Source organism: Balaenoptera physalus (assembly GCF_965194825.1).
Source record: "Balaenoptera physalus genome assembly, chromosome: 14".
In the NCBI taxonomy this organism is placed as follows: Eukaryota; Metazoa; Chordata; class Mammalia; order Artiodactyla; family Balaenopteridae; genus Balaenoptera; species Balaenoptera physalus.
In genome coordinates this window covers 47808422-47825638 of record NC_138893.1, presented here as the reverse complement: position 1 = coordinate 47825638, position 17217 = coordinate 47808422, and the positions used below count along the sequence as shown (strand labels likewise).

At 55.7% G+C, this 17217-nt stretch overlaps 1 protein-coding gene across 3 annotated transcripts in view; it reads right to left on the bottom strand.

Annotated features, from left to right (window-relative positions):
- Positions 1 to 678: 678 nt before the first annotated feature.
- The window catches only part of COL17A1 (collagen type XVII alpha 1 chain), a 51816-nt gene continuing 35277 nt past the window's right edge, over positions 679 to 17217 (bottom strand). For 2 of the 3 annotated variants that reach the window (XM_082425086.1, XM_082425085.1), the window contains exons 30-57: positions 17094 to 17129; positions 16752 to 16823; positions 15918 to 15944; positions 14620 to 14655; positions 12759 to 12794; positions 12443 to 12523; positions 11279 to 11314; positions 10464 to 10541; positions 9495 to 9548; positions 9334 to 9375; positions 9118 to 9171; positions 8600 to 8659; positions 8241 to 8267; positions 7882 to 7914; positions 7729 to 7803; positions 7367 to 7417; positions 6769 to 6894; positions 6086 to 6223; positions 5682 to 5750; positions 5233 to 5373; positions 4625 to 4714; positions 4414 to 4524; positions 3781 to 3927; positions 3183 to 3497; positions 2558 to 2695; positions 2252 to 2314; positions 2016 to 2096; positions 679 to 1655 (exon numbers count right to left, since the gene is read on the bottom strand). In XM_082425086.1, the coding sequence (XP_082281212.1) occupies positions 1603 to 1655; positions 2016 to 2096; positions 2252 to 2314; positions 2558 to 2695; positions 3183 to 3497; positions 3781 to 3927; positions 4414 to 4524; positions 4625 to 4714; positions 5233 to 5373; positions 5682 to 5750; positions 6086 to 6223; positions 6769 to 6894; positions 7367 to 7417; positions 7729 to 7803; positions 7882 to 7914; positions 8241 to 8267; positions 8600 to 8659; positions 9118 to 9171; positions 9334 to 9375; positions 9495 to 9548; positions 10464 to 10541; positions 11279 to 11314; positions 12443 to 12523; positions 12759 to 12794; positions 14620 to 14655; positions 15918 to 15944; positions 16752 to 16823; positions 17094 to 17129 (2270 nt within the window). In that variant the 3' untranslated portion in view covers positions 679 to 1602. The remainder of the gene's footprint in view (positions 1656 to 2015; positions 2097 to 2251; positions 2315 to 2557; positions 2696 to 3182; positions 3498 to 3780; positions 3928 to 4413; positions 4525 to 4624; positions 4715 to 5232; positions 5374 to 5681; positions 5751 to 6085; positions 6224 to 6768; positions 6895 to 7366; positions 7418 to 7728; positions 7804 to 7881; positions 7915 to 8240; positions 8268 to 8599; positions 8660 to 9117; positions 9172 to 9333; positions 9376 to 9494; positions 9549 to 10463; positions 10542 to 11278; positions 11315 to 12442; positions 12524 to 12758; positions 12795 to 14619; positions 14656 to 15917; positions 15945 to 16751; positions 16824 to 17093; positions 17130 to 17217) is intronic. The other variant, XM_082425087.1, reaches the window with a different exon arrangement.

Sequence of the window (17217 nt, the reverse complement as noted above, 5' to 3'; positions counted from 1 at the left end):
TTTTCTCACCAAACATTTCACAAACTGTGACGTCACTTCTGCTAAAAATAACCTCTTTTCATCATTCATATACGTTCATGCAGGATTCAGTAGACATACTAGGCTGACCATTTGGCAAATGGTCAGCTTGGACGGAGGGAGGCACAGCATGTCATTTTCTAATCCAGGAGCATTGCATACTGTGGAGCTCATGCTTGACTTTTTTTTTTAATGAAACAAAAGAGGCTAAGATCCACTGCCATCCAGCTGAGGACATATCTCATATCTGGGTTCTGTCCAGAGAAGCTAGCAAGTTTGGGCTTTTACCCTATTTCTCTTGGGCATAGGATTCTATGAAGACTTGGATAGCTTGGATAGGCAAATCTCATAACTAGGACAAAACTCAAAAGTCTGGTTAATCAAGATAAGAATCATTAAAGGGGATATAATACTTGAGCTTCTAAAGCTACTATAACAAAAACAAATTGAGTCAGCCTTTAGGTAAAACTAAAATATGAAAAAGGCACGATGCAGTCATTCATTATACATAGTAAGTTTTCATTAGACAGTAAAATGTCAAACTTAATTAACCGAAAATATTTTTTCTTTTCCTCCTTTCCTTTCTTCCTTCCTTCTTCCCTCCTTCCCTCCCTTCTTCTTGTTTTTTTTTTTTTGGTTAGATGGATCACATTAAACATATTAAAAAAGAAAAAACCGTTTAATTGGAAATTTTGCAATTGAAATGACTCATCTGATAGACCACATGAATGTTTGTAGACATTGAAAAGTGCAATAAAACCAACTGCGCCCAGTCCCCCATGCGTTTCCTAAGTGCAGAGCAGGGGTGCCGGCTTCCGGTGTCAGGCAGTCTGCTCTCCCTCCCCTCCCCTTCTTTCCTCCTCGCCCCCTGCCTTTCTCTTCCTATCGGCTGCAACCTAGTTCAGTGTAACATACTACCAACTCTAGCGTGGACCTATGGAGACAGATCATAGCTGCAATCAAACAAACTTCCTAAGTGCGAATGTGATACATAGTGAGGAATAACTAGTAGAAACCCTGTCACCACCTTCAGGGGAAGTGGATTGCTTAATTTTTTCAGTTGCAAGAGTTTTTTTCTATGACTAGAAGAATGCAGAGTGAAGAGGGGAGAAAGGAGCTGAGGGCACAGCCTTGCAGCGTTGACCAGAACAGTCCCATCGAGTGGCTCCCAGGAAGGCACCCCCATCCCATCTTCCATTTTCTGGGCTCATTTTTAAGATGAAGCTCAAGGGCTCCTGAAACAACTTTTATGTACCTGACTTTCCTAGGCTGGGGCTTGAACTCGGTGCTAAAGAAGCCGAGGAGCTCAGCCCTGGACAGCAGGGAGGCCAGCTTCATCCTACCACACTGCATGCGGCCACTGTTGAGTCTACCCCGTGAAGCTGTTTCAGACTGTGTCCCTTGGACTGAATTCTACGTACATATATTTTGCTCCAGACTAAGATAAGGGTTCTAGTTGACTATTTGCTGTGCTGCCTCAGTAGGACAGTGAGATTCCAGCTTTTACCCTCTGGAGAGGTCTTGACATAAGCGCCATAAACCACTGCAAGAACTGGTCCAGGCGGCTGTTTCGACAAGGGTCGCTCATGGCTTGACGGCGATGCTTCTCCTTCTCCGGCCAGCATAGACTTGGTCACCTAGAAGTTGGAAGATGAATGGTAAGTTAGAAAATATCCTGTGGTCTGTGGGGACTTTCGCTTGGGTAATTACAGTAACTGTGACTACTACAAAACCGGCTTGAAAGATGAACTCTTTTGTAAGACTGTCAATTGATTTAAATTGATTACCCTATTTCATTACCAGCTTGGTTCTCCTTTTCCTCCCTGCATTGACACTTTTCTTCCTTTCTCCCTGGCTGTTCATTTGATCGTTACACAAAGTATGCTGTTGCCAGTACCTGCCTTTCGTAACTGGCATCTGCCTAAAATTTTCAGGCTTGCTGTGGAACATGTGGCCTGCTTCCCAGCACTCCAGAAACTGTGGCAAGTGAGGCTTACCTTTGTCTCCTTTTTCTCCCTTGTGTCCTCGAGGGCTGGGTGGCCCAGGCTGACCTGGTGGCCCAGCAGGGCCCCTCTCACCTAGGAGGACAGAAGGGGGCACGGCTAAGCGAGGCACAGTGCAGGGCCTGAAGGAGCCGCACACGTTCCCAGCACAGCTCTGGCAAGGGAGCTGCTTCCCACAAGAGGCAGTCGTTAACACGGGATCCTGGTGGCTGTTTCCTGCCACCACTTACCTTTGGGTCCAGGGATGCCCATCTCTCCCTTCTGCCCAGGGGGTCCTGGGATGGCTCCATAAGCTGCAAGGGGGAAAAACTGGCCTTAGACTAGAGCTCATCCTGGAGCTTGGGAAGTAAAGTGATTTGTTCAGACTAACACAGGCAGGTAGTGGTAGAGTTTGGACTCGTAAGAAGAGAACAGTTTAGAATTTATCTGATTTGCAGCATCTCAAGTGTTAACAAGGTTTTTGGGGAGACTAGTTTCTGTGGAGCAGACTACACGGCAAGTGAAGTGTTGGGAAAGTAATCGGGGGATGCCCTTACTTCTGAAAAAGTCCATGAGGTCCTCGGTCACGTTGCTGTAGGCAGAGAAGACCTTGCTGATGCCAGGGGGCCCCTGGGGCCCAGGCCGGCCTGGTGGGCCCTGCACAGTGTAGGCCATCCCTTGGAGCAGGCCCTGACCTGTAAATACCAGAGTGTGGTGGGCACAGGGAGCAGGGGTCACCCGGCACCCTCTTCACGGCGGGAGCACGGTGCCCTCTGACTGTCTGACTCCCATCCCAGCCAAACTCTTCTATGCGGCAGCAAGGGAAGAGCCTCCTCAGTCTCCCCTGTTGACAGGCACGTCTCCGCCTCCGTGGGCTTGTTTCATAGGCCTTTTACTGCATAGCTGTGCTGGTGAGCCGCCCAGGAAAGGGCTTCTTAGCAACCTTTCCTCAGCCCCACCAGAAAACCTTCATAGTCATAGACTCTTCTGGGAAAACAAAGGACAAAGACCCCAGCATCTCTGTTCCCTGCAGCATAGGTTCCAGTCCTGACTGGGCCCCTTGAACTAAGCTTGTCTTCAGTCCCTGCCCGTCTGATTCCAGAACTGCTGTCCTCCTGGGTGTGGAGATGCTCACATGCTCCCGTAACTCCGCAGCGCTGAAGCCTACGTGTCCCCACTTACGCTGCAAGCTCTCAGACACCCGAACGGCCAGCTCGTTGTAATCCGGACCTCCAGCAAAGCTGGCCCCGAATCCACCGTCACCGCCATACATGCCGCCTTCTGCCGCTGCCCCGTAGCCTCGGCCCAGGCCCATGTCCAGGCCAAAGGCTCCCCCTTCGCCCGTGGAGGAGCTGTAGGAAGAGGCCCGACTGAGAGAAGAGGAGCTGCCGCCCCGGCTGTAGGAGCTGTCCGTGGACGCCAGGCGGCTGTCCCCGGGGGGACCCTGGGGCCCGGGAGGACCCGGTGGGCCGACGATGAAGCTGCGCACGTCAGGACCTGTGGGGAAGAAGCGGCATTAGTGGGAGCCAGGTCTGGGGGAGAGAGAGAAGTGGGACTTGGGGGTGTCTCTCCCAGGGCCTCAACGCCCCTGAGCAGGATGTGAACTCGCACCGAGCGGGAGCATGTGGGCTGGGAGGAAGCCGGGCTTCCTCCACTGACCGGGGCGGCTTATGTGTTCCGCCTCCAGTTCCCTTCAAGCCCCGGCTGGCTGCCCCTCTCACAGGGAGAAGCGTGGTCTGGGAGGGGATGGAGGAGGGAGAGTGACGTCAGGGACACCCACTTGTGAGGTAGCTGATCAGCTCACTCCGGAAGTTGTCGCTGTTTTCAGCTGCGTATGTCGCCAGAGCTCCTGAGACACCCGGGGGCCCTCGAGGGCCTGGCGGGCCAGGGGGACCAGGAGGGCCTGGGATGGATGACAGGCCAGCAGCTGAGCAGGGGGCAAGAGAAAGAGAAAGATCAGGGATCCCCTGCCAGGACCGCGGAATTCCCAGCCTGGGCCCGTCTGGAAGGAGGCGGTGAGGGAGGCCTCCACACGCGTGTCCCGTCCTCCCCTGGAGTGACTGCTCCCCACTGCCCTCCACCCCCAGTCCCAGGCCTCATTCAACCCAAATCATATCCCTTCCCCTCAGCCCTTCTGCCGCTGGGAGTTGGAGCTCCCAGCTGGGCACCTGGTCACCCGCTGGCCCCTGAGTTCTCTCGTGACTTGGACGCATGGTGTCCCCCCCACTTCTCCCCCTGCCAGGGCTGAAAGCACCTCAACGTCAAGTGTGTCCCCCTCCAGGATCCCAGAGCCCGGCCCTGTACCCGCTCTAGGAGGACTGGGGCCTGGGCTGAGCCCTCCATGGCTGCCCTGGCTCAGACCCGCGGGAGCCCTGGAGGTCAGGCTGCAGCCCTCGCCGGCCTCACTCCTTACTCTGCAGGTAGGACGAGAGGTCCTCCATGCTGATGCTGGACCACGCGCTGCCTGGGAGCCCTGGTGGCCCAGGGGGACCTGGGGGCCCAACAATGCCTCTGAATTCAGACCCTGAGACACCAAGGAAGAGCAAGGATCGGTCACAGCCTGGGCTAAGGAGCTCCGCCCTCCATCCCGAAGCACTCGATCAGATGGCCCTGCTCGGCCCTACCTTGGAGCAAGGAGAGGAGCTCCTCGTAGGATGGTCCCGGCAAGCCTGGGGGCCCTGGGGGTCCAGGAATCCCAATGCGGACTCCGGAGCCTGAGGAACAAATCCCAAGTTGCGATGGATGCAGATCAGACAGGGAAGGGCAGATGGAGACACCGTGTCAGAGAGGAAGCCAGACAGAAGCAACCTGAACAGAAGTGGAGGCTGGGATAGGGGCGAGAGGGGCAGCGGGAAGAGACCGGCAGAGAGTAACGCAGACACGAGACCCTGGGTAACGGCACCACGGAGGAGAGGCCCCAGGGCCGGGGAAGAGTGCAGGTCAGAAGTGCCCACAGCCCTCCTCCTGCTGGGTGTGTGGGAGTGTGCGTGTGTGCATGTGTGTATAGAGAAGTGTGCGTGTGAGTCGTGTGTAGGACGGTGGCCGGGACACTCATTCTGGCTTCCCTCGCCAAGCTCCGTGACCTGCTCTGGAGCCACAGGTTTCAACAGCTCTGAAGTGCCCCCCCTCCCTCTGGGTTGGGTGCAGCCTGGCGGGACAGGGCCAGGGGGCCACTTCCGGGATGTCCAGCACCCGCCCTCCTGCCCGCCCTGCCACAGAGGCGGACACTCACTGGACATGTAGCTGAGGATGCGGCTGCTCAGCTCTGCGTAGTCCAAAGACTGGAGGGACCAACCTCCACTGGCTCCTGGTGGCCCTGGGGGACCCCGAGGGCCCATCAGGTACTGCCGGAGATACTGACGCACGTCATCCCCTGAAAGGAGAGGCAGCGCCAGTATGGACCACATGTCCAGCCTAACCTCCCCACAGACTGGCCCAAGTGACGTGTGAGCTGGGGGTTCTCAGACCCCCAGCGGGACATCAACAAGCTTCCGGTAGCTGAAGGGGCTCCTGCCCGGTTGCCTGGCCTTAGAGGGGAGAGCTGATGCCCCCTTTCCAGCTGGCTGCTGGGAGCGAGGAGGGAGTGGCTCCTTGTCCCAAGGGACCGCCAAGTGTGCCTGACAAGTGCGGGCAGGAGAGAGGGAAGGCACCCCACCCCCTAGCCCACCACAGCCGACTCACGCTGGAGCACAGCCAGGATGTCTTCAGAAGAGATGGAGGTGGAGGACGTGCTGATGCTGTACCCCGAAGCTGTGGGGAAGAAACTGGTTACCCGCTTAGCTGGTACTGAAGCAACGCACTCATTACTCCAGAATCACAAAGACCCGGTCAACCAGCTGTTTCCGTTTGGGGAAATGAATGCATGGGGGTGTTAGCAGGCTATTTATAATTTCTTATTTCTATATTTCTTAATCTGAACAAACCTTTTTTGAAGCTAGATTCAGCAGCCTGATTACCGTGAATTCAGCACTGAACATCACATTCAGAAAAAGGGCAAAGCAAACAGCAAATTAAGAGACGAGGCTCCAGGAATAACCGTGGACCCTGGGAGGAAGGTGTCATTACAGGGGTGGGGAGAGGCTTACTCTGTAAGTAGCTCACGACGAGGCTGGCCAGCTCTGAGTAGTTGAAAGTCTCACCCGTGATGGTGGTGACAGGCCCGGGGGGACCAGGTGGGCCTGGGGGACCCTGAACTCCAGATAGATAAGACCTGATACTGTCACCTGCCAACAAAGAAATAAAGCAAAGTCAGGCTTGTCCCCAAGAGGGCGTGTCCTCCCCACAGAGGTGACCTGAAGTACTTGATGAAATGCACCCACCCATCCCATCCCGCACAGGGGCCAAGGCAGGGCCAGCAGGGAGCCTAGACTCCCCTTGCTATAGATGGAGAAACTGAGGCAGACTCTGTGCCGGGCCAGGTGGCTCTCCATGGCTGTGGACCAACAAGACTCCAGTCAGCCACCCATTTGACGAAGCTCTGGTGCCCACATGTGTGGAAATCACACCCTCACCTCCACAGAGAGCACAAGGATGAGGTCGGGGGAGTGCACACCAGTGTGAAAGTGTGTGTGTGTGTGTGCACGTGCATGTGGATGAGCATGTGAGTGCACGAGCCTCTGCTGGCGTGAGGACTAGTCTATGTATCAATACGTGGGCAGCTGTGAGAAGGCGGGTGTCCGGGAGCTCACAGACCTGCAGTGCTGGTGTGCGCTCACGCACACACACACACACGCACACACGCTGCCCCACTCAGACGCCGGGCACTCACTCTGCATGTAGTCAGAGACGTACTGCTGAATCTCCAGGCCGGAGCTGCTGATGGAGCCTGGAGGCCCGGGGGGCCCTGGTGGGCCTGGCGGGCCCTGCATGAACATGGTGCTCGATGATGATCCCCCTGCAGGAGAGAAAGCCTCTGAGTTGGTCTCTCCACCCTGGGGTCCAACGAGGGAGCCCAGGCAATGCTTTTACAGTCTGAGGAGGGAGAGTCTTTCTCAGTAGGAGAACTAAGACAGTGGCAAAGAGCTCCTAGGAGCTCTCCCAGGCCGAGCCCTCCCTTTCCTTCGGCAACCTGCTCACCGCCCACGTGGCCTCCCTCGCCCCTGAACCCCTAGCTCCCAGGCTCTGTTCTCGCCATCATTCATCATCGGTGTTGCTAGTCATCTTTATCGTGCAGGCAACCTTCCCTCCCACCCCCGATAACTTGTAACCTCCTTAAAGGCAGTTCAGAGATCCCAGCACGTGGAGAAAGTATCTCATCAACACTGAATCATGGATAAGTGAATGAATTAGTTAATTAACATCCTCATTGGCATGATCAGCCTCGCTTGAAGAAGGAGAGAAGAACTTTGGGCACCTTTGGTTCTTACCTCGAGAGGGCCCACTGGGAATGCCGGGAGCCCCTGGGACTCCGGGATCACCTGGAATCCAAAACAAGCAGCTCTGTTTGCATCACCTCCTCCAGGAAGCCTCCCCTGGTTCCTCAAGTTCAACCACACTGTCAGCTGTGGCTCAAAAACTGTCCCATGTTTCTCAGCCTCATTTCTGCAATGGTGTCACAGCTTCCTTGGGCAGAGACTGTCTCCCCACACCCCGGTCCCTTTCTCCCTCCAGGCTCTCCTCTCTTCAGCCTCTTCTTCCTCCCAAGGCTGTAGCATCAACAAGTACTCGCAGCCCTCTATTCGGGCTCTGGGAGCCAGCCTTGCTCCCACTCCTCCCCGCCTTCACTGACCTCTGTCACCCTTGGGTCCCTGAGGGCCGGGTGGGCCTGGCGGTCCTTGTAGGTTGAGTCCGAGAGAACTGGAGCCTGGAGGCCAACAACACAGTGCGGTCAGCCAGGTGGGGAGGCTCTGGCAGAGCCGGCAGCAGGGGGCTCAGCACTTACCTGAGGCTGAGAACCCTGGGAGGCCTCGCTCTCCTGAGGGACACAGTAGAGAGGGGACAGTCAGCTGTGCCGGCCTCCCTCTCCCCGTGCCCCAGCCCAAGACACCACCTCCCTCCCGAGGCATCCCCAAGATGGCTGGGGCAGCACCGGCCCTCGGGTAGTATCTAGAGCTGCCGCACAGACACATGCACACACACTCACGCACGCACGCACGCACGTAAGTTCTCAACCATCAGAGACACACTCTGATCTCCCCTCACTCATCTGGACCAAACTCAAGAAGCTCAGGGATCTTGGAAGGTCAGCCTTTGCCACTCCCACCCCTACCCCAGGTTTGTTTGATGCCAGTTCTACTGTACCTTGGTGTCCTCGGGGGCCTGGGGCACCTGGAGAAGACAGACAGTCATGAGACACGTCCCACCCAGATGCTGTGACTTCAAGGGGCCCATGGGGAAGGGGTCAGGGCTCCAGGGCCAGGGCAGACTCGGGGCTTAGGGCTCCTCGTGCCTCTCCTCCCATCAGGACAAGGCAGAGGTGGATATTCTTTGCAGAGCTTCTGACCACCCCCCACCCCCTGCTGCAGGCTGCTGAGCTCCTAATGGGATAGGGCAGGAGGATGAAGACCCACTCATCCAGCCTCATCCGAACTCTCCCGGCCACCAGCTGGGTAAGCAGGGGTACATACAGGCTCCTGCGCTCCCTAAGACACCGTGCTCACCTTGCTCTCCCTTGGGGCCTGGGGGGCCAGGTGGGCCTGGAGGGCCGGAGAAGAAGGTCTCTGTAGAGGAAAGAAATAGTTTTGAGTGTGGACGATGGATGGATGGATGAATTTTCCACTAGGGACAAGTTCTGGGCTAAAGTACGTTCTAAAGTTATTTCCATATGTTTCTATGTTATACTGTCAGCATTTATCTCATTTCATGAGCATGTGTCCTACCTACTTCATCAGACCTGGGCTCCCTGAGGACAGGAACTAGGTCTCCCCCATTGGCCCAGAAGCTCCCCAAAGGCAGATCTCCCCCAGGCTAGGCAATCAGGGATTCTCAGGGTGGCTGGGTTGGCATCAGTACCTTCTCTCCACGCAGCAGGTAGCATGGAGTTTATGCAAACACACTCACGGTGGAAAGTCAGAAGAAGGAAGCATGGTGAGTAGGTCAGAAAGGCTGCGTGCCCATGACCATGGCATGTGCTGGGGCTGGGGTAGAGAACAGGAGCGACTTGACTCCCCAGCATTACCTGAGCTGGTCAGGAGAGATCCTGGTGGGCCTGGTGGGCCTGGCAAGCCTTCCCCTAGATAAGAGAGCACCCAAGACCTATTAATGCCAAGAGGTGAGCCAGGAACACTCTGCCCAGGAGCAGAAGTGACAGAGAAGCTCTTTCCTAAGAGCCGGCCCGGAAGAAGCCTGGGCTCTGGGTCCCATTGTCTCTCACCTCCCACTGCTCAGCTCTCACCTGCTGGGCCTCGGGGTCCTGGGGGTCCTGGAATGGATGGTCCTGTAGAAGAGGGTGAGGAAGAGGCAATGCTGAACCCAGGATCTTGGCTTCCTCACTAAGTGCCTTGAGCTCCCTGCCCCCAAGATTCCCCACCTTCCAAAGATCCCTGAGGTGCTCACCTGGTGGCCCGGGTGGTCCAGGTGGGCCTGGGGGACCTCGTAAATCAAGACCCTCTGTGGAAAGAAGAAACCAGAAATGAGCAAAAGCTGTCATGAGGCTGCTCTCCGCCAGCCTCACCCCTCACCAGGATCCTCGGTGCCTGTGCTCACACCCACACACCAGGCCATGTGTCATGGGTCGTGGCACAGGACCCTCCAAGACCCCCTCTGCTAGAGGTGCCTTTTGCTCAGAGGCAGGGCGGGGCTGAGTCGAGCTCCCTGGTGGCTGATGGGGGTGTGCAGTGATGATTAAGAGCATGGCTTTGGTGTCAGACGGCCTGCGTTCAAACCCTGCCTCATCACTGCCAACTTGTGGGCAAGTTCTTGACCTTTCAGCCTCAGCTTCCTCCGCTGTAAACCAGAGGCCCAAGATCTACATCACAAGGGCCTTGTGCAGACTCAGTGGGACGTCAAGGCACAGCGCCTGGCACATGATGACTGTTAGACCAGGGCTGGCGTTGTCTTTGCTGTTCAGGTGTTCAGGTGTCCAGGTGCCCAGGTGGGAGGCCCAGCGGCTTCTCTGCCTGGGCTCTTTAAAGGACTCTGGGAACCGGAGGACCCAGGAGTCAGCGCTCCTAGGCCAGGCCTGTGGCTGAGAACCCAGGGACCCTTGTCGTTATTCATGGTGTGGGGGATTCAGGACTCCTCCAGTCACACTCACAGGGCTGGGTTCAGAGGCCCCATGTGACCCTGGTCCTCCTGGAATCCGGAGAGCCTCTCCGACAGCTGTGCCATCCCCCGTGACTCATCCTCCATAGCCGATAAAACCCCTGCTGTTCTCAGCGCGCACTGCGTTTCAGAGGAACTGGCCATCCTTACACTGGGGCTCACGATGACTCGCTGGTGCAGCTGCCGCAGGCCCCAGTGCATGGCCACCTCTCCCACTCCCACCCCTGTGTCACCTGTCCCGGAGAACACGGTGGCACTCACGGGCGGAGAGGACCTCAGAGATGGAGCTGCTGCTGCCCATGAACGATTCACCAGGAAGTCCTGGCTCCCCTCGCGGGCCTGTGGGGAGGACACAGAGTTGGGGGACACCACCTGCAGCTGTCAGTGCTTTCCCTCTGGAGCTGCCCAAGTGCTCGGGGTGGGGCAGGGCCAAGCGAAGCTGACTGTGGGCGGGGCTGAGCTGACTGTGGGTGGGGCTGAGCTGACTGTGGGGGGGCTGAGCTGACTGTGGGCAGGCTGAGCTGACTGTGGGCGGGGCTGAGCTGACTGTGGGTGGGGCTGAGCTGACTGTGGGCGGGGCTGAGCTGACTGTGGGTGGGGCTGAGCTGACTGTGGGGGGGCTGAGCTGACTGTGGGCAGGCTGAGCTGACTGTGGGCGGGGCTGAGCTGAGCTGACTGTGGGTGGGGCCAGAGTGTTGGCTGGGAGCGAGACACACCCCAGGAGGAACTGGAGCCGTTTTTTGGTATTTGGATAAGTTGCTGGACAGTGACACGATTCTCAGGATCTGGTCACCAGAGGCCTGAGGCCTGTGAAAATAGCTGAGCTTGATCCTGACCCAAGAGCCTCAATCTCCCTTTCGGGAGGACCCCTACCTTCTCAGAAACATGGAAGAAGGTGGGAGGAGGTGTCTCCTCTGGCTGCTGAGGCCTTGCCGGGGCCTTGGAGAAGAGCCCGGTGGCCCCTCACCTCCCTTCCCAACATGCACATCTCTCACTTAAAGATGGGGCGCAGGGCCACCCCAGGAAGGAAGCTCTCCACAGCCTACAGTCATGCGTTCTTTCAGGGTGTGACATACCTTGCTGTCCTGGGAGACCAGCTGGGCCAACAGGGCCTGGAAATGGGGTTGGGGAAGAAAAGGTTTTATCACACCTCTAGGGGCAAAGTTCTAGAAAGAACTGAAGAAAAGGCAGGTGCCTGCGTACATAAGTAGCTTCCTCACAAGGCATGGAACAGTGGCCCAAAGAGGTCACCTTGCTTATTTGAAAGCAATAAGCAGTTTGAGACCAGCCCTGTGGTCCATTCCAGTGAGAATTCCTCTGCCAGGCACTGGGGCCCCTGGGATGGACAGGACTGCCCTCTCTGACACTGTCCTCCGATGGTTAGGGACTTCTAAACACCCCCAGTGTCCCCACTCTCACTGGAGTTTATCAGGAGGGAAGGCCGATCTGTACTTGCATCGGTCATGTTAAATAATGTATTTCATTTACACACAAACATTTTAAATAACTGAAAAATAGATATAAAAAAACAGGCATTTTGGATAAATAGAAAAAAGTATCACCCACAATTCTTTAACTTACAGGCATTTTGTTGTATTTCCTTTCAGCATTTTTTTATCTTATAAAAATATAGTTGCAACTACAGAGCACACATTATCGAGTATTCTGCTCTTTTATTTTTAAAAAATATTTTTATTGGAGTATAGCTGATTTACAACGTTGTGTTATCTGCCCTTTTAAATAACACAGTTATCTGCTAACAACTTTAAGTCTTCATATTTTTGTAGCCATCTCGTTATTGTTGGACAATTTGGGGATATTTGCTTCAAATAGATTCCTAGCACTTTTGTTGCTCTTGATGCATATTATCAAGTTGTTTTCCAAGAGGAAACAATTTGAGGACTGACTCTGACAAATCAAATACTGGTTGTGGAGGCAGAAGGACCTGGGCCAAACCCTGACTCTGCTATTTCTTATCCGTGTGACCTTAGGCGTGTCGTTTACCTGCTCGAGCCTCCAATGGTGCTGCGGGGACCTAGTGAAGCAATGCCGTGCAGGGCTTGGGATACTTGCTGGGGAGTGATCAGGGCTCACCAGGCTGTCCGGGAGGGGCTTTCTCAGCCCCTTCCTACTCTTCCCCGGCTTCTGGCCCGGGTTTCAGGATTTGAGCGAATACTGCTACAGTCAAATGCAACCAAGGCCTGATGCTGATCTGGGGCAAAGCAAGAAAACAGACTGACCTGAGGCACCTGGAGGTCCTGGAGGTCCCATGGCTCCAGGAGGTCCCGGGGGACCTGGGACAGTGAGAGTCGATAATCCCTCTGAAAACAGAAGGCACGTTGAACGCTGAGCCCCACTCTCCTCGCTCAGAGGGGACCCAGGCCAGGCTGTGGGCCAGGTCGGGCCAGTATTACGTCTGAAATCCCCCCACCCTCCTCACTTCTGACTGGGAGAGCTCAGCACTGCACCTTGCCCAAAGCACCGTGCCCGTGGACCTGGAGGGTGTGGAGGCAGAGCCAGGGCAGATGCCCAGTACACAGTGCAGGTCCTGCCTACCTGAAGTCACGATCCTTCCTGGAGCTCCCGGTTCACCTGGGAGGGGAGGAAAAGGAGAGTGGTTATTCCCAGGATCAATTAGTGGCTCAATAAATCATTTTCAACGCTTCTGATTGCATTTGAGACCCACTCCTGGGCTTCTAACCCTCAGGCTAAAGGCATTTTAACGAACTGAAGGGGAGCATACAGGATGCATTAAGCACCAATCTCTGCACTGGAGACCCTGGAGGCTCGAGCATCAATCTTCTTGGCCCACATTAGCTTTTGGAAGAAGTTGGGACTCTGCGAAGGGGCTTCATTTGCGGATGTTGGAGAGTTTGCCTTTTGGTGAGGCCAGAATGAGCCGACTCGGGAGTCATTCCCCCTCCCACACTGGGCATTGCAGGCTCTTACTAGGAATCGCTTTAGGTGGGAAAAGCACTGAGAGGTCAAAGAGCAGAGGCGGTGATCCTGCGGGGCAGAGCCCGGTTCCCAGGGCTCCTCAGGGGCTAATTCCCTGGGACAGTAGTAGGGTCTGCACAGAGTCCACAGGGGGTTCTGTGGTCTGGGAAACTCCGAGTTACGTAAAGGTTAACAGATCTCTTCTGTGCCTTGTGTCCTAGAGGGTTGAAAATGCAAATGTGCATGGAGTACTTCCAAGAAGGGAATGTCAGATTCACACTTTCCCAAGGCTGTCGCGATGAGGAATCTCCACTGATTGGAAATCCACATTCTGAAGAAGCAAGTGAGTGAAGTAGAGGATGGAAAAACCCTTGACTGGAGATTCTTCTGGGACTTTTTTGTCATTTCCCAAGGCCTGTGGGCAATTCAGTCATCCACACACTGAGGGGTGATATCGATTTCCCCCTTTGGGGAAGTATAGGGATGGGCTCTGCTTGCAATCTGCCAGCCCCTTGGGGTCAAGGCCAAGAGAAAGCACTTGAGTTTATTTTTGTTGGAACACAATCCAGTTATCAGGTAAAATGTCCACCTCTTGTGCACACTGGACAGAAAGTCACAGGCCCTGGAGAAGGGCAGGGTGTCTCTCCTCGAGAATCCCCAAGCCTCTGATCTCTTACTAAAGATGCCATCAATCCATGAGCAGATCTGTGGACCCAGAGACGTGTCTGCTTGGGCTGTACTTGAAAGAACTCCTTGGCCCAACCCGTGGTTAGCCATAGTTTCTGGAAAGCAGGTCCCTCCCAAGGTGACAGTGACAGAGGGCAGCTCCACCGAACGTCAGGGTTCAGGAACGTGGGGTCACAGGGACAGAAGGAGAAGGACCGTCCCTGAGCAGCCCCTTTCCTGGACTGGCTCAGGGTTGGGGTCTGATGGCCCAGACCAGATGCGAGTGTCGCCCTACATGTAAGGGTCAAAGTCCTGAGGATGCCCCTCTGAGAACTCTGACACTGCCCTCTTAGTAACATCTGAGAGGCTCCTCACTGCCGGCGCCAAAGCCGCCTCTCAGAAAGAGGGTGGCAGTGTCCCCGTTACACTGAGGCCTGCGTGGACCATAAAACCTGTCCCAGGGAAGAGGCACATCATGGGGGGACCACGCCTAGGTGAGGGGACGGAGCACTCGTGGGGGGCATTACAGAGTCAGCGGTGGGGACAGCACCCTTGCAGATCCTCCTCCATCGAGGGCTTGGAGACATCCAGGCACCAAAGCGAGGCTCTGGATTGTGGGGGGAAGGGTGGGGCTTGAGGAGTCAGGGCTTAATTGATCAGAAGAATCCCTGGCTCCCCAGCCTCACAGCCTTCCACTGAAGCCACTAGATGCCACTAATGATCCAGGCTCTGGCCACAGAGGGACCTCCCTCCTGCCAATGCCTCCCCTCCTGCAAAAATGACCAGTGACTGTCTAATTTGGAAAATCACTTACCTTTAGCCCCTGGTCGGCCGGGGGTACCAGGAAGTCCTGGTGTGATTGAAAACAAGTCAGTCAGGATGATTAAGGGCCAGCAATTCCAGACCCCCTGTGGTAGTACCTAGCGCTCTGTCACTGGCAAGGCCACAATTGCTGACTGAAACCTGCAGACCCACCTGGCTCAGCCTTCTGCCTTAGCCCAGCCCCCTTGAGGGAGCCTCTTGCTCTGAGCCCTCTCCCTCTCTAGGAAATGGAGCAACAGCTCGGCTGGAGGCAGAGGCTCACAGGCCCAGCTTTGGGGGATCCCAGTCCCTCAGGGTGATGAGCCCCCTGCAGCCCGCAAAGCGGCCACTGTAACCCACCGGCCCTGCAGCCTGGGGGAGTAGGGGCTGGGCTTCCTGTATCTGATGCAACACCCCCTCTTGCTTTTTTTTTTTTTTTTTTTTTTTTTATTTATTTTAAATGAATTTATTTATTTATTTATTTATTTTGGCGGGCTTCTCATTGCGGTGGCTTCTCTTGTTGCGGAGCACAGGCTCTAGAGCACAGGCTCAGTAGTTGTGGCTCACGGGCTCTAAAGCACAGGCTCAGTAGTTGTGGCGCACGGGCTTAGTTGTTCCACAGCATGTGGGATCTTCCCGGACCAGGGCTCGAACCCGTGTCCCCTGCACTGGCAGGCGGATTCTTAACCACTGTGCCACCAGGGAAGTCCCCCCCCCCCTCTTGCTTTTGTCCACAACTCCACCAGGGAGCATTTGAAAGATATCCCTGGGCGCTCAACTGCTGGGGGGAGATGCTGTTTGATTTTATTTTACATCTTTGCCTAATTTCCTTTAGCACTTGGGGCTGGTGTGGTGACAGCTTCTCAAATCCAAGTGGGTGCACACTGTCCAACTATCGGACAGGCTTTGACACTGGGGCTGTCCCAGGGAGGCTGGGCCCTTCTGCACGAGATGAGCGCCCACTCCCTACCGTGCCACAGGAGATGTGGGCCTCTGTGGGGCTAATGGGACTCCTGGGCCTGGAGCCTCCTCTTGGGGGTCCCTCCACCAAAGGGGACCAGGCTCAGGCAGACAGAATTCACACGTGATCTAACCTCATCTCTCCTAGAATGGCTTTCTAGATGGTTCTGTGCATATTTTTCCTTCCTAAGGTGTTTCTCAAGACCCACATTAAAATGACCTGAACCCATTTTTGCTGGGGGAGTGAGGGAAGGAGAGGAGACACTAAGGTGACTGGAGCAGCATCTGCCGAATGCTGGGAGTGGGAGGCTTGGCGGTGGCATTTGAAGTGGCAGTGACCCGATGACTCACCCTGAGGTCCTTGGGGTCCTGTGAGACCTATGGAGAGTAGAAGACATGAGAGGAGAGTTGAAGGGCGGAGGAGCCGGCCCCTCAGCAGCAGGAGCGGGCGGAAGGGGTTGGTGGGCGCGGGAGGACGAGCCCCGTGTCTGGGGCAGCCGGACCCCAGGGTCCTCGCAGCCCTGGATGAGAGCAGTTTTCTGACTCGCTGCTCCATCAGGGGATGGTTCTTAGCCCATCTGGGGTCACAGACCCTTTGGGGTCTGAGAGCTACAAACCCAGGAAGTTCATACACTCACTGACCCCTAAGGCTGCCCCCAGGCTCCCTCCTGGGTGCTCTCCCCGTCTGCGCACCCACCAAAGGAGCCCGGAGGCCCCCTGTCCCTCATCGGCCCCTGAGGATTGCCACCTTGTGCTCCAGGCTTTCTTGGCTTGTTTTGATTTGTTCCTCCTGCAGCCCTGAGGGTCTTGCTCCTGCTGGGCCTTTGGGGGAGACCCTAACAACGGCTTATCTCCCCAGACCGGTGGCTATTGGCGAGGGTCCAGGTACGGCCCAAGGGGGTCCACAGGGGAAGGGCTCAGAGGACCCAGACACTGAGGTGGTGATAAACTGCCATTTTTAAGAGACTCCTTGCCCCTTTCTAGAACCCCTTGCTTTCAGTGTTGATCTCTCTTTTCCAAGTTGCCAGACTTGGTGACTCAGGTGTCAGGACTCACAGCCGCTGTGCCCGGCTCAAGCCAGCAGTTGTGGCATTTTCCTAATGAGCTGCTAGAGGAAAATGGATTAAGGAAGGTACATACATACACACACACAGCATGGCCAGCTCCCGCTTCCTACTCTGTTACCTGGCTTTCCTGGGTCTCCAGAAGGTCCTGGTAAGCCCCGGGTTCCGGGCATCCCTGGAAGACCTTGTTCCCCTAGAGAAAGCATGACCAACGTGAAAACGTTTTCCTTTTAGGCAAGCTGACCAGCCAACGTATCGGAGCCAATGGTCTCTTGGGGTTTTACTGAGTAACTTGCTGGCAGGTGGAAGGGAAGAGGGGGATGAGACCGGGACCTTGCACATCTCCGTGATGTACGCCCTCTGGCCTTGTGATCGGGGGGCTAGGGGCTGCGTGCTGGGACGTAGGCGGGGTGGGGGGGGGGTGGCGGGCCAGGGGAGTGAGGAGAGCAGCTCAGTGACCAACCTCTTGGGCCTTGGTGTCCGTCGGGGCCAGCTTGTCCTAGGAAAGCAGATGCAAGCTCATCAGTGACTCTGGGAGCTACTCTGGGACTCTCTCCCTCCACTGCCTTACAGCCTCACAAGCTGTC